The 19,357-nt window shown below is 35.5% G+C and overlaps 1 protein-coding gene across 6 annotated transcripts in view; it reads left to right on the top strand.

Moving 5' to 3' along the window:
• FSIP1 (fibrous sheath interacting protein 1) overlaps positions 1-19,357 on the top strand; it is a gene marked incomplete at its 3' end in the record, with an annotated part of 82,356 nt that overhangs the window by 13,770 nt on the left and 49,229 nt on the right. For 4 of the 6 annotated variants that reach the window (XM_084520022.1, XM_084520024.1, XM_084520020.1 and 1 more), the window contains 3 exons: positions 3,366-3,530; positions 12,579-12,716; positions 15,455-15,529. In XM_084520022.1, coding sequence (XP_084376148.1) covers positions 3,366-3,530; positions 12,579-12,716; positions 15,455-15,529 — 378 coding nt within the window. The remainder of the gene's footprint in view (positions 1-3,365; positions 3,531-12,578; positions 12,717-15,454; positions 15,530-19,357) is intronic. The other 2 variants (XM_084520025.1, XM_084520023.1) reach the window with 2 other exon arrangements.

The following is a 19,357-nucleotide window of genomic DNA, read 5'->3' as shown; positions in this document are numbered from 1 at the left end:
TGAGTCCAAATGGCTTATGGATACAGAGCACTAGCTTTACCATGGTTTGTGGCATTAAACAAATCTGTAATTTACTCAACTTCAGTGTGACTTCTGGGTTGACACTTGTGTGGTCACTGGCCCAAAACACATTTTTCTTTCAGCCAGGGAAACTATTAAATATTCAGTGTTTTAGCATTTTTGGAGCTCTATGGAACAAATGTGAGTTGAGGAGTCCAGGAGACAGGAAGATCTAATGAAATGGATGATATAAATGCCCAGTATTTTAACAGTAACTCTTCTTTCACAGATTATAAGCTAGAGCAGAAACACAGAGAACTTAACCTTTGCTCATTATTGATATACAAAGGTGTAAAACTATCAGCCACATTCTGTGTTTCTATTAATGAGAAGAAAAACTTTGACTTCTATGAAGTTGCAGCAGTCTTCCTGTTGCTCTGACCTTTGTTCCATTACTAAACATAGAAAATCTACATACTTTTTTCTGGATGTGAACACCATGCTTGCAGAACTGACATATTTATCTGTGTAAGATACTCATCAGTTAATGATCAGTGATATTTGACTTAGCTGACATAGTTTAGCATTAAAAAATGCAGTATAAATGCATCTTTGGTTTAATGTTGATCTGTAGGTTATGAAAGTTGATTTTAATTTGAATTTATTGTTTATTAGAAGAACAAGGTTAAAGCTCAGTGGATCATTATTTAATTACTCTTTTGTCGGTACATTCTGGAGGAGATTCAAGGTCTTTATTAGATATGCTTGCAACAGGTTTGGCATTGTAATACCATATAAAGGTCAAAATCTTCAATGGAAGCAGTGCTTCATCCAGTCTTTGAACAGGAAGAAACTGTTGGGAATGGGTGATTTTGATTTGTCTTGGTTCTGGTTGGTTGTTTTTTCTCCTCTTGTTGGGAAGGTTGCTTGGTGTTTAATTACCAATACCATCCTCAGTTCTTTGAAAGAGCTGGTCTTTTGTTTGATGAATGGCAGCATTTAAAAATCACAAACTTCACAGCTATTTTTTCCAAATAGCTGATACAGATTCTGACTAGCAATGTGTGCCTTTTCTTAAGTTCTTAAGCACCAGTTCTTAAGGCATCACGGCAGTGGAAAAGTGCAACGTTTATCCAAAGTTTGTGTTTAGCATGTGGCACTATTATGTGGGCACATATTTATAGAGCTTGTACTCTTTATAGCAAATATTAAATAGGGCACTACAGAAGAAGTGTGTTGCTGTATGTTCTTGATACAAGTCCTGTTCTTGTCAGTTGTAGTTTGAGTGTATTGGGTTTACGTGGCAAGGTTTCGCTAGTGGGGGGATGCAGGGGTGGCCTCTGTGAGAAGAGTCCAGCAGCTGCCTCGTGTTAGATAAGGGCCAGCTCCAGCCGGCTCCAAAGGGCCCTGCTGCTGCCCAGAGCCGCGCCAATAAGTGATGTTGTTTGCACCTCTGTGAGAGCAGATTTAAGAAAGGGGGAAAAAAAACACAGCTGCTGCACAGCAGCAGCTGGGAGAATGAGGAGTGAGAACCAGCCCTGCAGACCCCCAGGTCAGTGCAGAAGGAGGGCAGGAGGTGCTCCAGGAATGGAGCAGAAGTTTCCCCTTTTCTCCCCCTTGTCCTTTGAGGAAGTGGAGTGAGAGAGTGGTTGTGGTGGAGCTTGGCTGCTAGACTAAACCACCACAGTGGGTTAGTCTAGTCACTACTAGACCAGCCCTTTAAAGAAAATAGCTCCTAAACCAACTGCCAAAATAGAATAAAAGAAAGGGTAATACTTAGTTACTTGAAAACTGTCTAGTTTATAGAAAGATTCTTTCTCTGCGACTTTTGAATTACATTACGGGTGACTCATTTCCCAAGGCTGCTTTATAACAAAGATCAAAGGAAGTTATCAGCTAATGACTAATCTCCACAGCTCCAAGCTGGCATGGGTAACTGTCCAACTGGTGGCCACTTTCATGTTACTTTGTTCTGACTCTTAAAAAGTTGGTACTACATTGGCTAAAATATTTCATCTTTTGGAGGTTGTCTGTCAAGGCAGAGGTGGGTATGCTGTATTAATTCTTCTGTATAGTGTAATGTGGATTAGATAACTTAATTTGACTCATATTACTACATATGTTAAGTATCTGAACAGAACAGTTCAGATGGATGTGACCTTCAAAGATAATCTAGTCCAACTAAGTAGTACTTCTTACTTAAAAAAAAATAAAATAAAAAAGACTCTTTAAAATATTTCAGGCTTATATAATTGTCAAAACTGCAGGGGTGTAAGTCGTTTCAGATGTTACATAGTAATAAGCCCTGACTGCTGTTATAAAAATATTGTTCTGAGTTAACACATAGGAAACATTGACAGGACAGAAGCACGCTTTCCAAGACAAATGTTAAATCAGTGGCCATCTTGAAAATACAAAGGAAAACGTGTAAGTCTGTTTAACCCTGGATTAAAGTGGCTACAGGGTACTGGGAGCAGGGGATTTGAGAGTATGGGAAATAAACATTGAGTGGTGGCTAGTAAGCTACCACTTGGTGGCTCAGCTGACTCCTGTAGAGTCATTTCTGTGTTTACACTGCTAGGGACTGGTTAACATGATGCACGTTTAGTACCACACTGGAAACTTATCTTACGATAGTCATTGTCTCACCTGAACAGATGCTTCTGCATAGCTGGAAAACTTCTCCTGGAGATGTTTCTGGGTGGCTCTCCTGCTATCAGGTCATGTTTGGTTAGGCTTATTAGATCTGTCATCATACTTGTATGAGCAAGCAACAGAGAAACTGCTTTTGTTTCAGATAAACCAAAATAGAGGTAATTTATAGTAGGAGTTTGGGGTGTGTGTTTTTGTCTCCTTCCAACCAGCGTGCCTAAGGGTAATGAGGATGGCCAAGCTTTCTCAGGCTTCCTGTCTTGCACTGGCACTGTAGATGTGTAGGTGCTTTCCGAAAAATAAAATGAAGTATATATATAAATTACATATATATATACAAATAATATATTATAATATAATAATTAATTTAATATTAATATTAATATTAAATATTAAATTTATTAAAGTAATATCGAATATTATTTTTATATATATATATATATATATATATATAAAGTCCACTAAAGTTGCTGCTTAATTTTATTTAAGAAATGAAAAATGCATGCCTCTTGTTGATTGTTGCATATCTGCTATTGGATGTGCTTGATACATGATTACTGGCAGAGTTCAGCTATACACTGAACTAGATGAGAACTTGCATTTTGTTCTTAAGTACAGTTTATTTGAAAAATAAATACACTTGATGTGTAACTGCCTTTAAAATTTGTTTCCTTTGGGAAAGAGTATTAAATATTTTCATTATCTTTCAATAGGATGATGAATCTGGCTGGCTAGCACCAGGAGAAGGGTACACCCCTGAACCAATGGAATTTCACCATCTAAATGAGATAGACATTAAGCTTCAAATACTGCTATCTGATGGCGATTTTTCTGCAATTTCGGACTCTTACTCCAAATCTCCAAGCCAGATTTATCAGGTATATTAGAGAATAGACCTTTCAACAAGAAATTTCATATGTAGATCACTGTTAGTGATATGTGATCAGTGATATGTGTATCACTGATAGGAATCTTTGGGGTCTCAGCCTTGGTTGTTTGAATTTTGTAGATAGAAGTCTCTTTTTTCCCATGTCCCAGTAATGTTGACCATGGTGTAATGTGAAAAATAACTATGTAAAATACCATTAATCCCTATTTTTGCACTTATTTGCATGCGAATTGCTTACTTTTGTAAAATTTACAGTTCATAGCCAGAATGGAGGCTCTGTAAGACTGTATATCGACAAAGCTGTTTTCAGTTACCGATGGATTGAAGGAACATCTCTTTGAGGAGTTAAAATAACTTTTTTTCTTTTTTTTCTTTTTTTTTTCTTTTTTTTTTTCTTTATTTATTTTTCTTTATTTTTCTTTCTTTCTTTATTTTTAGGCAACATTACATTTATAACAGAATTTTAATACTAGTTTTCTATTGGCTTGTTTCTGGATATCAAATTTTGTTTAAGTAGTTTGCTTCTCCTCAGTTCCAGAGGAGTTGCATTTCGCAGCTGATCATGTACCAACTGGGGTATAATGTGTGAGACAGCAACTCCCTCTAGTGGTTAATCACAGAAGTTCAGTTACCCAGGTTAACTCGGGTTCGTGGACCTAAGGTTGAAATGATTGTTGGATCGTGTGTTCACTCTTACAAGACATCAACATCAGCTTGAAGTTAATGATACTGTCTGTGATAATGAGTACTCTGTTTGGGAACGCTTTGTCCGAGTGATTGTTGCTGCTTCCTTTGCAGGACAAAGCTCGAAAGATTTGAATAGAAATTTGCATTTCTGTATATACTAATTGAAAAGAGTAATACATTATCTTGTTGAACAGTATCAGACTTAACAGCCAAAAAGAGATGGGTAATTCCATAAATTCATACATAGTCAAAAGCAATTGCTTCAGCTTTGTTTTCCAGAGTATAAAAGGTTTTTAAGACACTGTAGTATTGGGAAATACAGGTTTGATTTGTCATTTTTTCTTCAGATAAACTACAATGTGGGAGTGATTTTAGTGAAAGTTACTACAGAACGGAACTATTTGTAGGTGACATAATAAATTTAGAGAAAGAGTTAAATATAATAAATATAAGTTAAGTGGGTAGGAGGTTTTAGCTAATTAAAATTGGATTTAGAGAGATGTTAATTGTATAAATCCAAAATTAATTTAAAGAAAAAAAAGTTAAACCCTCCCACTCTTCAGCTGTCTAATTCCAGAATGGTCTTGATTTCTGGATGCTTTTCCAGCTGACAGCAAAATTCCCTAGGCACATGCATTGCTCATTCTCTGCTTCTCCAGAGCTGTGGCTCTCTGTGGATGCTGTAATTTCATTGTGATCCAGATATGAGGGAAGTCAGTGTTGAATTCTTCATGCAGCCTGATTTTGTAGGTGCATTCTGATTTATCTGGCACTGTGACATGACTGGGCTTGCGTATATTTACATAGAATTTCAGCTGCTAACATTTTTGATGGTAGGTGGAGGAGAAAATAGCTCTGTCAACTTTCAGAAACATGGCTGCTTACTGTGGAAGCTTTGTACTGGATCTAGCCTTTAGTTCTGTGCTCTTGGTTGTAGTAATTTGTACCTTGATACAATCACTTCAATTCATATGTAGTACAGTTACAGCAGGTCACGTTCTGAATTTGCTTACATGAGTTCATTCTCAACACCTTTTGTTTTCAAATTTATTTACCAGTTGTTTTTTCAAAAAAATAGTACTAACATGCAGCTGTAGCTGAAAAATTAGTGACTATTTTGAGTCTAGAGAGCTTCCTGTGAAAGGCCATATTTTTTACATGTTCTAAGCTCATTGCTGCTCGTGTTTTATTTATTTTTTTATTTTTTTATTTTTTATGAATAGCCTTGTTATAAACTTGAAGTTTTCATGATTATTTTTAAAGAACTTTTTATTCTTAAAACATCAGTTCTGGTATCAGAAAATAGGTGGGCCATTCAGTACAAAGAATTCTAATATTTCTCTGTCTTTCGGATCAAAGGCAAATTGATCCACGATGCATCATACAATCTGTCGGACTGAGCTAAATATAAATGTAATGTTTAGGGAATTACACTGGTTTCATACAGTATAAGGGGGCTTCCCAAATGAGACTAGGCTTCTGTTGTTTGTACTGGGTTAAGTTCTCAGTACATCTGAAAAAGGAAGATTTTTAAAGTCCTGCAAAAATGAAACAGAAAAATAACTTGCCACAAACTTCATGGAAGACCTAACCAGTTAAAATTGCTATGGTATTCTAAAAAAAGTATAGATTCAGGAAAAAAAGTGTTCTCCAGATCCAGGTTGCTGCAGTCCTGACCTTTCTTTGTGCCAGTTGTAAATCTTGCTTTTTTCCATGTCCATCATCATGTTAACTCTCCCCTTGAGCATGGCATTTTTGTCTGGTCTTGAAGCCATTCACTACTAATCTCAGTGCGATCTAGATGGTTAAATTGTCTGGTTTGTATAAATTATTTTAAAGATGTAGTGATTTCTTTTTAGTTTCTATACTATTTATGTTTCCTCTAGCAGGACCTATATCGGAGTGTCTTCATCTCTGCTTTGGTCTCTTTCTGTACTCTTCAAACTTCATTGGTATTTGTAGCTAGGACACCTCCATGTAATTTCATCACAACTCTCACGTTGTGCTTAGGTTTGAAATGTCTTTGAGCTATCAAAACGCACATCATTTTGCTCAATGAAATCGCCTCCTATTCTTCAGCTCCGTCTTTAGGCTATGACTGTTGCAACATTACATTTTGGATTTACTCTTCAGATTTAATGTATTTGCAGTTGTTCTGTGACATACTTAATGTGCTTCTGGCTGCTTGAAAAATTTAAGTAGTTTGATTGGAGGAGAAAAAATGGATGTTCAAGTTTTCTTGTCTCATACTCTGAGATTTATTTTTGCTGTTGCTGGGAGGTTGGTGGGGTTAGTTGTTGTAGTGAACATATAGGGAGAATAATTTACAATTTTTATACTTGTTTTGGAGAAGCTCTGCCTGCTAAATACAGGGCAGCCCCATAGTCAATGATTTATTTTGCAGGGTGAATTGACAAATTTTTGTAGAAGAGCAAATGATACAGATAGGGTAAGGTCAGCTGACATTCTCAATGTGGCAGAGCAAGTTATTGTATTGTTCTGCATGCTCTCTCAGTCTTCTTATATGCTTGGTCTTTGTGGCTAATTTTAAAACTAAAACAGAATAGAAGAAAACTTAAAATAGAAGAATTCTAAGAAGTGAATACATTGCTACATCTGCATATACATATATGCAAACATACTTTTACCACTGCTTTTCACACACAATCTTCACTGGGCATATGAAACTGCCAAACAATAAAAGTTATTTCAAGTTTTTCCAATGTTATAATAAGCTTATCAAAGAAACAGTCAGGCACTAAAGATGAGGAGATAAATGTTTTCTTCAAGATCTGATCCTTGTGTACTTTCCTAGGAATACTTTAGACTTTCCAGTTGCTTCCGTGATGACAGCAGTACTGTGTAAGTGGAAAAGCCTGAAATCTTGAAAGAGTTGGGGAGCACTGGGATAGTTAAGTGAGAACTGATACACAGAGTGATTAAAAGTTAGAGATGCACTCCTAGTTCTGGCATTGCCTAATACTTGATTAAGGCTTTGATTTTCATCCTTAATTATCCATGTTTCTTGGTGGTGCTGGAGGCAAGGGGAGTTGATGAACAAAGTGGGAAGCATACACTTTTGTTGTTCTGCCATCTGGAAACCTATGTAAGTGCCTGAAGCAGGTTCAGAAACTCTACTTGAAAGCAATACTTGAGATAACAGTAACCGATGGCGTGGAGGTTGATCTAACTCCGGGAAAAATTAGATGCTATACCAGTGAATGGCATGTATATGTACTGACTAGAGGAAGGGCAAGACATGGATGCTGGATCTGTGCAGCCCCTAGAAAGCAAGGTTCTGTTGTGATCACAGTTCTTTCATCTTGTTTTCCTCAGGTGTCCCGACTCTGGTTTCACATTCACTTTCCTTTGCTTTCTCAATTTTACTCCGCATTGGTTCCTTTTATCTGTGAATCTTAAGCTTTTTGGTCCAGATAGTTTTATTTTTCAGATAGTAGTTTTCAGAACTCTCCCTAACATCCAAACAAGTTTAACTCCCATGTTTTTTCCTTTTTCAGTTCTTTTACAACGTTTCTAATGCAGTAGAAACTCATTTTCTCTCTCTCTCTCTCTCTTTTTTTTTGGTGGTTGTTGTTGTTAATTCAGACTAGCTTGTCTGGTTTAGCTGATACTTTATATTTTTCTCCCCTGTTCTTCTACTCCTCTTCTAGTCCTGTTGCAACCTGCTCTAGGTACATGTATGTCCCAGCTATGGTGCTAGTATCTTCTAGAATGAGTTGGTTAACGAAACAGTTTTGATTAAATTTGTGAATGGCATCAGACTGGCAGATGTTGCAAAGTATTTATGATGGGTTATAGAAATGTTTTTAGAAAAGTAATAGCTTCAGAAAGGTTAGGTGCTACTTACTGCATGTAAGAAAGAAAACAAAACAAATGAACAATCTGAAATGGAGGTAACTGACTGACCAGGCCTACACAAAAACGGAGAAAGGATCTTAAGGAATCGAGCGATGCCTTTGCTGAAAGATGATATCACTTTGTGATAAGTGAACATGAATGCCATGTACAAGACAAAGGCAGTAAGAGTTCTGGTTTTCTGCCCCCCTTTTTAGGGCTAATTTCAAGTGTTTCATGACAAGTTTTTCAATTGTTGCTTCAGTTGATCACAGCAACTAAGTGAGGAAATAAGGTAGATATCAGTGCTGATAATTGTTACAGGACAGAAGTCTGATTTGGAAAGTGGGTGCCTTTTCTTTTGAAGAAGAGGCATCACTCAGTGGCACCACTCTTCTAAAAGGCAATGCTGAAATTCTTTCTAACTTCTATGATATGTGGATTTCATCTGCTGTGGTTAAGTAGAGTATAATGCATTAGTGATGGGGAACATTGGAAAAATTGTTGGTGTATAAACATCTGCTTGGGTTTTGTTTAGAATTTTAGAAGTAATTAAAATGAAATTAACTTAGAGTTGCATATCTTAAAGATGTACATTCTTGTCTTTTGAAGAATTTCATTAGATATAACTTTCAAAGAGCAAACGCTTAATCACCACTGGCTCAATAGGAGAGAAGCTTCCTGCCACTTACAAATACATTGGCAGGATATAGGAACTATGCTCCAGCCCAGAAATCTTTAACAACTGGATTTAATTATTGTACAGTACCATAGCTGAGCTGCTAAAGAGAAGCATACAGATTCGTTTTTTGTGCAATCAGTCCAGCTGGATTCAGAATGCTTTTCCATGACTAATGTTCTATTTTACATGGAAATGTTTCTCATCAGAACTTAATTTCTCTCTGAAACATTTCTTTGTTTTGGTGCCAACTTAATTAAATATTTTTAAAATGCTTTTGTCTTACTCAATATTTTTGGGGAAGAACAAATTAAATTGAATATAATCCTGGAAGAAACAGGAAAACGGTAGGATGAAAAATGTAAAGTGCTAGGACTGAGTACAGTTACAGATGAGTACAGTTACCAACTTGAACAACTGCAAAACTACCTGAAAATAAAGAGCAGTGGAGACTCTGATTAAGGAAGCAATAACATCTGTCTGCTTGATTATCTTATTAAGATAATTACTTTAATATTATTTATTACCTTAATGAATTCTTTCATACCTGTTTGGCTTCTTTTTATCATAAAAATAATTCAAATTTTCAAATATAGCACAAAACAGTTAACAGTTGAAAACTAAATGATTACTCAAAGGGATGACAGATTCTGAAGACATGCTGATATTTTCATTAATGAACTGTTATAGCCTATACTCTATGCATCTGCTTCATTATAACAGATAATTTTGACAGATATCTCTACCTCAAGGCAAAGTTAGATGCAGGTAAATAAACTGATCAGTCTATTTTATGGCTTAAGAAGATTGTAGGGCATCACTATCTTTCAGGAGGTGGCTTTTTGGTTTGTATTTGTTTTTAATATTTAAAGTCTTGGAGCAAAGAAAATGCAAAACAAATTTAGCCACTTCAAATACTGGGTATCTCCACTTGTATTATGGTCATTACAGCTTTGACTGTCACTAAGTACTTACACCCTCCCTTGTGTGAGTAATAATTTTATTTTTTTTACCCTTTTTTTTAAATCATTTTTAATTACTAATGATGAAAAACATAAAATGTTTCAAAACAATTGAAACATGGACAATAAAATATTTTCTGTGATATAATACTTCCCTTCATGCAGATATCTTGAGAAAAATGTTATAAAATGAGTATGTGGAGAAAATTTGTCTTAACTTTGCTCATATAGTGTGAATTCTGATCAGTTACTGTTCAGGGATGAGATAAATGAGACTGTAAGAACCACTTCTGTGAAAGCAGAAGTTTAATCTCCATAGTGGTCAGATATCAGCTGATGTGCTGTAACTACAGCTGGCAGGTATTCCCAAGAATACAGGGAAAGGAGTAGTTTATTAATGTTGTGTTTTATTCAACTATTTTCTATATTTTTTTTGTTCATTTGTTTTTTAAAATTCTGAACTCTAGAAAAAAAAATAGGAAAATAGTGCAAGGCTTTCTAGCTTCATGTTTTTCCACTACTTAGCATGATGGTTTATGGGCTAGGATTTGAAATTCATGTGACTTTTCTTCTCAGAGATATATAGAAATTAACAGAAATTTCATTTTGCAATCTTGGAGCTAAATAGAATTATATCAGTCATGGATGTTTGTGTAGGTAAAATGTTGAAACAAATACTTTTTTCTCCCATTTTCTAGGAAATGTTCATAGCTTAAGTTTTTTATCTACCACTCTCTGATAAGAATTGTCTAGATATCATTGCAGAGATCAATACTAAAGAAAAATTTGTGGAGAGTGAAGTCATCAGGCTCAGTTAGGAATTTCTTTTGATAGAACAGTGTTGACTTACTTGAGAAACAAATAGGCTTAAAATCATATCCAGTGGGATAAAAGGAAAAATGCATCACAATACACAGTTTTCCTAAAGTCTGAAGAGCTTGCTCACAAGTACACGCAGAAGCTGAGCTGTTTCTCTCTAAATTTGACATGGACTAGGACAGAGATCTGCATAAGGCTGGCTTCAGGAAATTGTGTGGGGAAGATAATAATTTGAAGGTACTACTTTTCTGATTTTGACTCCACTCACTGTTAACTTTTAAGATCAAGCTGGTACTGTAGCAATATTTTCAGAGATGCTGTTTGCAGTTTGAGCTCTCTTCTTGATTGAAGACTGAGTTCATATAAAAATGTCAACCAGGAATCCTTGCATACAACGTGTGCAATGAAAAAAAGAATTAAATCACTAAAATATTTAGTGATTTCTCAGTACCACTAATTGCATATTCGTAATTGTGTTCATAACATTGTTTTTTAAACCAAATGATAACTGCAACTCTAATCCAAGCAGTTAGTGCTCCATATGGATGACAATGCCTCTATATATGCACAGATCAAAAGATTGGATTTAGGAATGTAATTGCAGAAATAACTATAATTTTTTTACAATGAAAAAGTGAAATATGCTACTGCTCTATGATACTGCTCATACCCTTTTCTCCCCCAGGATTCCATGGAAGATTTAATTTGAATTAAAATCCCTGGGAACACAAAACCATGCAAATCATCTTATTAGAGGGAGAGTCAGTTATACTTTGGACTCATTTGCCAAATCTGTATTTATATCACAGATGTAAAGCTCCTATCCTTGTTTCATGTATTAATAAACACAAGTTTAAATAAGTCATTTTTTGTGTGTGTGTGTTCTATGTAGATGTAACTCATGCAGTTTTATTGCTATTGGGCATTATATTTAACTAATAAACTCCCTTTGTATCTAGAAGCCAAGTTTTAGACACTCAATATTAACAATTTTGGCTTTAGGCAGTCTTCACATTAAATTTGAGTCCAGTTTTGAGACATTCCAGTCATTAACAGATGCTGCTGCTTATACCTTTGTCAGTTACGGGAAAAAATTGCTGGGACTGTGGCACAGCCAACTACTGCTGATACATATTCAAATATCTGTACTGTGTTTAAAATAAGCTTATTTTCAGGCATATAATGGTTTAGATTTCAGAGCTCATAGATTTGTCTGATGTTCAGAAAAAACGTTTTGTAATGCTTACAGTTTTTTCAACCTTGTAGTTGAGAAATTGTAAAGATTATTCTCCTTTCCGGTTAAGACAAGGTAACTGAAATTGTTCTGCTTGCATGTGTTTATTAAGATAACTTGAGCTGCTTCTGAAAATAAGAATGAAAAGAGCATGTTTTTCTTAAATGCTTGCTCATGTTCCTTTGGGTTGAATTGACCAACAGGTTTTTGTTTTTTTTCCTCTCCCTTATTGGTTTACTTGGATTCTTATATAGGATCCTTGGCTTGCAACAGAAAGTCCTGATTTTTTCAAAATAAAACATAGCTTTGCTGTTTTGCCAATATTTGCCATTCTTAATGATCTAAATGTCTCAATGACCTTAATGTCATTCGTAATTATCTAAATTACTTTCCGTTCTTGCATGTAATGAGACTATATTGAAGCTTGAAAATATTCAGCACTGATATAAATTTCAGAATCTGATCCAAAGCTACTTCAGGGTATGAGAACTGTTTAATAACGATTGCACAGCTAACTCACACTTGAACTGTGAGAGAGGGTTTCTTCTTATTTACCGTGATGTCTAGTAAATAAAGCCTACACTTCAGTTCTGATTCTTCTGCTCTCTTCTGAGTTGTCAGTGATGTCCTGATTCTGTTCCCTGTATCATTGATAGGAGCAAGTTTTTCAAACCCTTGCTCACTAGTTATTCTAAAGATTTACATGTTTTCCTGATGGAAACATGTCAATGGAACACTCTTCTGGCTGTGAAGCAATACAAAGTCATGTGTTTAATTTCTGCCTAATCTTTCTTTCATCAGGAGTCTCTGGTTTATGCAAACAGAACCCTAGAAGCAGTTCCAGGTGAGAAGGTTCTACGAGACAATAAGGAACATCGTGATCAACAAAACCGTCTGAAAGAGATAGATCATCAACTGAAATCTCTACAGAGAAATTTTGTAAGTCTCCTATTTTTCATTTGTTTTTCCTCAATTTGAAAACTTCAGAGTTTATAATTTCATTTGTCTTTACAACAAAATCCCGTTCTGCAACCTTTTGTTATTCCTGAAGGAGTTCCTTAAGAAATATACAAGCAAAAGTCTCAAGTAAGCTTTCTTAATCTGGGAGGTATTTTTCAGTTGCAATGCATCTTTTTGATTAACATTGTGTCTTTCAAAGTGAAAAAAAATTGCTCTTCTCTCTTCCCCAGAGGGGGATACCATTTATAAACAATCATGTGTAAATACATCTGTAAAGCATTTTTTATGGTTCATATAAATCAGCGTTCTTTGGATGACCAGGTCTAGTGGGAATGCTGTGTGTACTAAGTTATTGTGTGGTTTAGTTCTGCTGAATTCATTTAGCATATTTCTGTACTTAATTTTCATTTGATGCACGAATGTCATAGAGACGAGGGCAATTAAAAAATTAACATGTAAGTTAGATGGTAGTAAAAAATCATTACATAATTAGAAAAAGTACATCACATTGCGTTCTTATTGCTACTTTTACTCAAAAGTGGGTAGAGAGAAGGCAACTTAAAATCTAAGAGGATCCTATTATTATCCTAGTAGGCAGAAATTGTTTATTCCTAAGTCATAGAGTCAGGACTAACAAGTCTGAACTTGCAGAACTATGTACCTCTCTCAAGTAGAAGATTACTATTCTTTTCTTTTTCAGTGAGTATAATTTATTACATTACTCTCAAGTTACAATAAGGAAATATAACTTAAAAAAATGGTGGCAGGGGAACCTCAAGGACTTCAAGAATTCTTTTAAATCCTTTTTGACATATGCATTGTAAATGTACTGTTTAATCTGTGCTGTTTAATCCTAAAGAGCTATAAAACAATCTATACAGAGGAGGATTAGGGAGAAAATAAACAAAACATTCTAAAGCAGATGAATTAAAAAGAAGAGTCCTAAGATGGTACAGTTGTCATTTGGTCTGAAAGCTCATGTTGGCATTTGTTTATATGTTGAATCCCGCATAGATCTTTTGAAGAACACAGAAAGAAAATCTCTAAATCTTTTTTTTTTTTTTTTTTTTTTAATAACTTTGAACAGAACTTTGAAGGCTTGTCTTACTCACATAAGATCCAATGAAACTGCTGAGGGCTCAAAAGTACATTAGTGCATTAGTGAGCAATCAGTGACTAGCAGTCAAAAACTGGGTATATATGCATATTTTTAAGATTTGAACATGTTTAGTGTTATGTTTCTGCTTTGAGATTGGAAGGCTTTTGTTTTTCCATAGAAAGTGCTATGTGGGGAAGACAAACTAATTCAGCAGTGTATGAGAAACTGACTTGAGGTGAAAACTTTCATGGGTAATATGATAAAGCAAATTTTTACTACAAACTCTTTTGCTACGTTAGCAAGAGGTATCATTATGGTTAATTGAGATGAAAGAGCTGTGCAAATGAGGCAGGTGGTGACTGGGGACAGTGAGCACGGGTGAACATTTGAAGTCCTATCTGAATATGAGAACACACCTCATTCTGTGTGGGTGACTGGGCACTGGAACAGGTTGCCCAGAAAGGCTGTGGATTCTCCTTTTCTGGAGATACTCTAAACCCACTTGGATGCCATCCTGTGCAATGTGCTCTAGGTGGCTCTGCTTGACAGGGGGCTGGATTAAATGAACTCCAGATCTAGGATGGCCAACCTTGGCCATTCTGTGATTTATCAAGAGTAAGTCATACCTGATGAACCTGATTGCTTTCTATGATGAAATGACTAGATCTACTTGATAAGCTGAGGGCAGGACTGACACTCAGCAGGATTTAGACTGGAGGAGAGGGTTTACAGGAACTTTAAGACATTCATCAAGGACAAATGCAGGGTTCTACACTGCAGAGGAACCTTTCCCTCTAAAAGTCTGAGCTGGGGTCTGACTGGCTAGAGAGCAGCACTGTTGAAAAGGACCTGGTGTAGTTGTGGACCTTAGGACAGCATGAGCCAGCAGAGTTCATTGCAGGGATGAAGGGTAACAGCCTATGTGGCTATGGCAACATGAGCATAGTCAGAAGATTAAGGGAAATAATTACTTCCCTTTACTTAGTACTCATGAGACTCTGCCTAGAGTATCACATCCAGGACAGAGCTGTAGTATCTTTACTGATACATGTTGTGGGAGAATGAGATATTGCTCATAAATTGAAATGGGGAGTTTCCAATTCAAAAGGATTTAAAGGGAAAAAAATAGCTCTGAGTTCATTAAGAATGGGAAGCAGGTTGCATGAAGAGACTGTGAAATCTCCATCCTTAGAAATTTTGTGGACCTGCCTAGACAAAGTCATAAACCATTACGTCTGATCTCATTGCTGACCTTGCTTGGAGCAAGAGGTTGGACTGGAGATCTCCTGACAGCCGCCAACCTATTGATTTTTCTGCTCCTACAAGGGAAAGGATCAAGAATGTCTGCACGTTTCTCAGGTAGTAATCTTTATCAGTGGATTGAAAGAAAATCAGTAAGTTTTTAATGACTGCATATTGTATAAATCAATTTCTTGCATGTAGAACAAAAATCCCTGTAGTCCATCTGTGACTTCTGGAGGTCCTTATTTCAGTAGTGGGCTTACCTTCTGCAGATCAGCTAGGATAAATACTATTCCCTACTAGTCTTTGCATTGAAGAAAAAACAGTGGTCAATTAGCATGCATTCCTGGCATCAGTTCATTTTGTGTATTTACAGAGTATGGGAACAAGACTTAGGACAAGGAGGCAGTCTTGGTTTACAGATGGTTTGCTCATGTGTGTGAAATTTACAGTAAGTCAGCATATCTCTTATCTGCTCAAAGCACCAAAACTTCCTTTTAATACACTGCTCTGTCTGCTATGCAAGTGTTAGTTAAAACGTGGGAGGCAAATAACTAGAGGAATTCTGTGGAACTTCAGTATATTGAATAGGTTAATGGGTAAGCAGATAAAATAAGTCTGTATACTATCATCATTTCCTGTTCATTGACCTTTATATCACCTTTTGTCACTACTGACCTTGTTAATGAGACAAACACAATCTGAGGAAGTGCGTCTGGGAACTCTGTGCTGGTCTACCACATGCCTGGGAAATGCGGTGGGCTGCTGACTTATTCAAGTATTTTGAATATCAATGTTCTGAGACTTGATAACAGTATTTTTTGGTATCAGCCTACAGGCAAACATTTGTAACATACTGGACATTTATCCTTGGACAGAGCATGTGGGCATTTAGAAGTCTAAATTGAAAGTCTGTAATATTTATTTACAGTGTTAAAAAATACAAAGTTCGTCTGTACCAATGTAACTCATGGCCAGGCTAGCTTTGCTGCACGCTATGAAGCACCTAGTATGGCTTAAGGGGACCTAACGTGTATTGCTATCAGTTCTGGCTATGTAGAATAGCTGTGAGATATGAAAAATATAGCATAGCATATGGATATGAAAAATTTGTGTATAAGGTCTTCTGTGAGATATTGTGCTTGCCAGAGTAGATAAAGAAGTATTCAACTGTAAATGAAAGTAGATTTTTCGTTCTAGCAGTCAAATACATAGAAAATTTACACTTTTCAGAGGGTGAATGAAGCACAGCTTCCAGAAAATACTTATTTTTTAGTTTCATGTCCTAACAACATTAGCTGCAAGAGTGGTCTCTGCCTAGAAACTCTGACAGAAATCTAATTTGAACGTTTGGGGTGAGGAGGGTGTTTGTAGATGTTACGTTTCCTGAAAAAATGTCAGTATTTTAGGAAATACTGTTTGAGGTTCAATAGGTGGCACTCTTCACTGTATGTCAGCGGAGGAATGCCTGGGCATGGGTCTATGGAATGTTATACTGGTGAAAACGTCATTTCTATGGTGTAAAATACAGGCTGTAAGAGATTTTGTCTCATTTTTGGCATGATACCAGGTGTACAGCTTCTAACATTGCTATTTTTCTAGCTTAGCCAATTCAATTGTGTTAAAATTCATGTTGTATTTAAAGATCTTCTTTACTCTTTCCTAAACTACTGTAATTCTCTGTGTAAAACTAGAAATAAATTCTCTGCTCAGAGTGAAGGAGGTGATTTGTCAGAAGTTAGGAATGTTATTTATGAATCCGTGGTTGTATTGGACTTTGTACTTTTAAAATAGAATATTTTACAAATGTCTGAGAGAGATCTTTTAACAATTTATTAAAAAAAAAAATCAGATAATAATTGTTATTATTTTTGTTTCCTATGTGGAAATAATGGATAGATTAACTAGCTGAATTTAGCTGTATGTATTAGGTAGTAACTTGCAGTAGGTATAAAGTTAACTTCACAAAGTTTTGGTTTTGCTGGGGGAGAGAATGCTGTGTTTCTTTCACTACCGCAATATGAAGAAATTGTTCAAATGGATTTGTACAACTGTAGTTGTAGTCTGACCCTCTCTTCATGAGGGAAGAATACATTTGTAATATTTCTGAAGGAGGCTATTTAGTAGGCACTGGCTTCTGAAATTATAACATTTATGGATGCCTCCACAACACCTTACCTCATGTATGCTGTTAGACTTCATGGTTTCAGCTGAGTCTGGGACCAAGACCACAAAACAAGGCTGGAAAATAAGACATTAATATACTTTATGATCAATACCAAAAACAAAACAAAACAAAACAAACAAACAAACAAAAAAAAAACAACAGAAAATCTGCTGAACTGTTAGACTCCTAAGTAAAGGAACTAGGGGTTTTGCAATCTGAGGTCCTCCTTTACTTTGAAAAAATTGTCTCCAGTGAATTAATATACCAAAGAATGTATTGTATGCATTCATGTTGAAATGTATTGTGAAATTTCAATCCAACTGAAATGTATCTGTACCGTGGTTTCTGGGCCCTTGTTGAATTTCTTTTAGGTTTTAGTTTGACCTTAGTTCACTTGTTCTTCATTTGAAACCATGGCTGACTCTTTGCACATTCTTTCATCTTTCAGTTTCCTGGAAACCATTGAGCTTATCTTTGTTTGGTGAATTGCATTGTTAACTGCTGCTTCAAAAAAAAAATGTTCAGCTGCCAAATGCGTGTTGCTGAGCATTAACGAAAAGAATTTTATATGGAAAGAATAATAAATGTAGTTATTTTTCAATTGAGGCTTCCACTAGTTGGCCATTTGTGATCTAGTAGCATGTTTGGTGATGTGCTGAATTTCTTTATAGAAGATAGTAGGTTTAAATATATGTCCAAGCAATCTGTTAAGTAACACAATTTCACCTTTGCTGGGTTATAGGGATGTTTTAATTCAAATGTCTCACCCTGGAGGCTCATTCCTTCCTGCCAAAAACTAGCCACAGATGCTTGTTTTAGTGTTTTTGTTAAATATATAAATTCAAATATATTTAAAATATATATTACAATGGCACATAATTGTGTACACACACGTTACCTCTTAGCATGACTGAGATGGTTGTACCTACTTAAAAAAAAAGTCTACTTACTTTCAGTAAGTTCTTTTAAACCATAAGTTAAATTTAATTTACTTAATTTTAAATTTAGTATCATCAGATGTCCATACATCTATAGCAATTATTTTTTCCCAAATTTAGTCAATATGGTGGCAAAGCACAATGTATGATTGTTAATTATTCAGGTGTTTTTTCATAGAATATGAAAATTACACATACTCTGTTTTCTGAATAGCTGAACTTTGCAGGAAGTTAAGCAATTGGTATAGGTGGTGCAGAATGAAAACAGAAAATGAGTATCGATGTTGTCAAGTAAAATTATCTTCAGGAGCTCAGCCAGAAGGCATGATACTTTTCTTTGTGATACAGGATAATGCATATCTGTGAGGAAGGAAATCACGGGATAAAATTAATTATTGTTTATTGCTGGAGAAAATCTCTCAAACTGTTTTATGGCTGAACCTGCATAAGGATAACAACAATTATGTATATAATTTTGTGCCAGCTTTTCCTCTGAAACTGACTGAATTCAATGTACCTAACCCTGTGTCTGTACTAGACAAATTCCAGATGAGGTGAATAATTTGTTCCTGACTTCTGTCATTTAAAGGGAAGAAGAGGGAAAGATAAAGTCCTTCCATTTTTTTGGAGAACAATTTGTTAACTGTACAATCCTGTAATACGGTTTTCTATCACAGCGTTTTTACAAAAATTCATTGCTAAAACTTCTGAACACAGGTCCATAGTCTATGGTATTACAGTTGTTGTTTTTTGCTTGCTTTGTTTTGACTACTTTATGCATTGTTAGCCTTTGTGGGCTCTTCCTGTGTGCTGTGCAGTTACATACATGTATAAATAGCAAACATCTTTCTTTTAGTTCACATAATACCATGTAATGAGCTAGTTTCTCTATAAGCTTATATTTCTCCATACAGGTAGGTCTTTTTTTACTAAGGCATTCTCATAATACATACTTCATTTCACCAAATAAAGGAAAAAAAGACCACTTTTCTAATGGCTGAGGTGTACCACTGTTTTTTTTATTATTCCTTCAGAAACTAACAAGTGCTAAAGTTGCCTGCTAAGTTATCACTAAGCTTCAAAAATATCTTGTTTATTCAAGTTTTTAAATAATTTATTGTCACCATAATTCTACAAAATTGTTTCGGAATGAAAAGTGATAGTGTTTTCATCT

Source organism: Aythya ferina (genome assembly GCF_964211825.1).
Source record: "Aythya ferina genome assembly, chromosome: 5".
NCBI classification, from domain to species: domain Eukaryota; kingdom Metazoa; phylum Chordata; class Aves; order Anseriformes; family Anatidae; genus Aythya; species Aythya ferina.
Note: the sequence above shows the minus strand (reverse complement) of the source record. Positions and strands in the feature narration are given on the sequence as shown.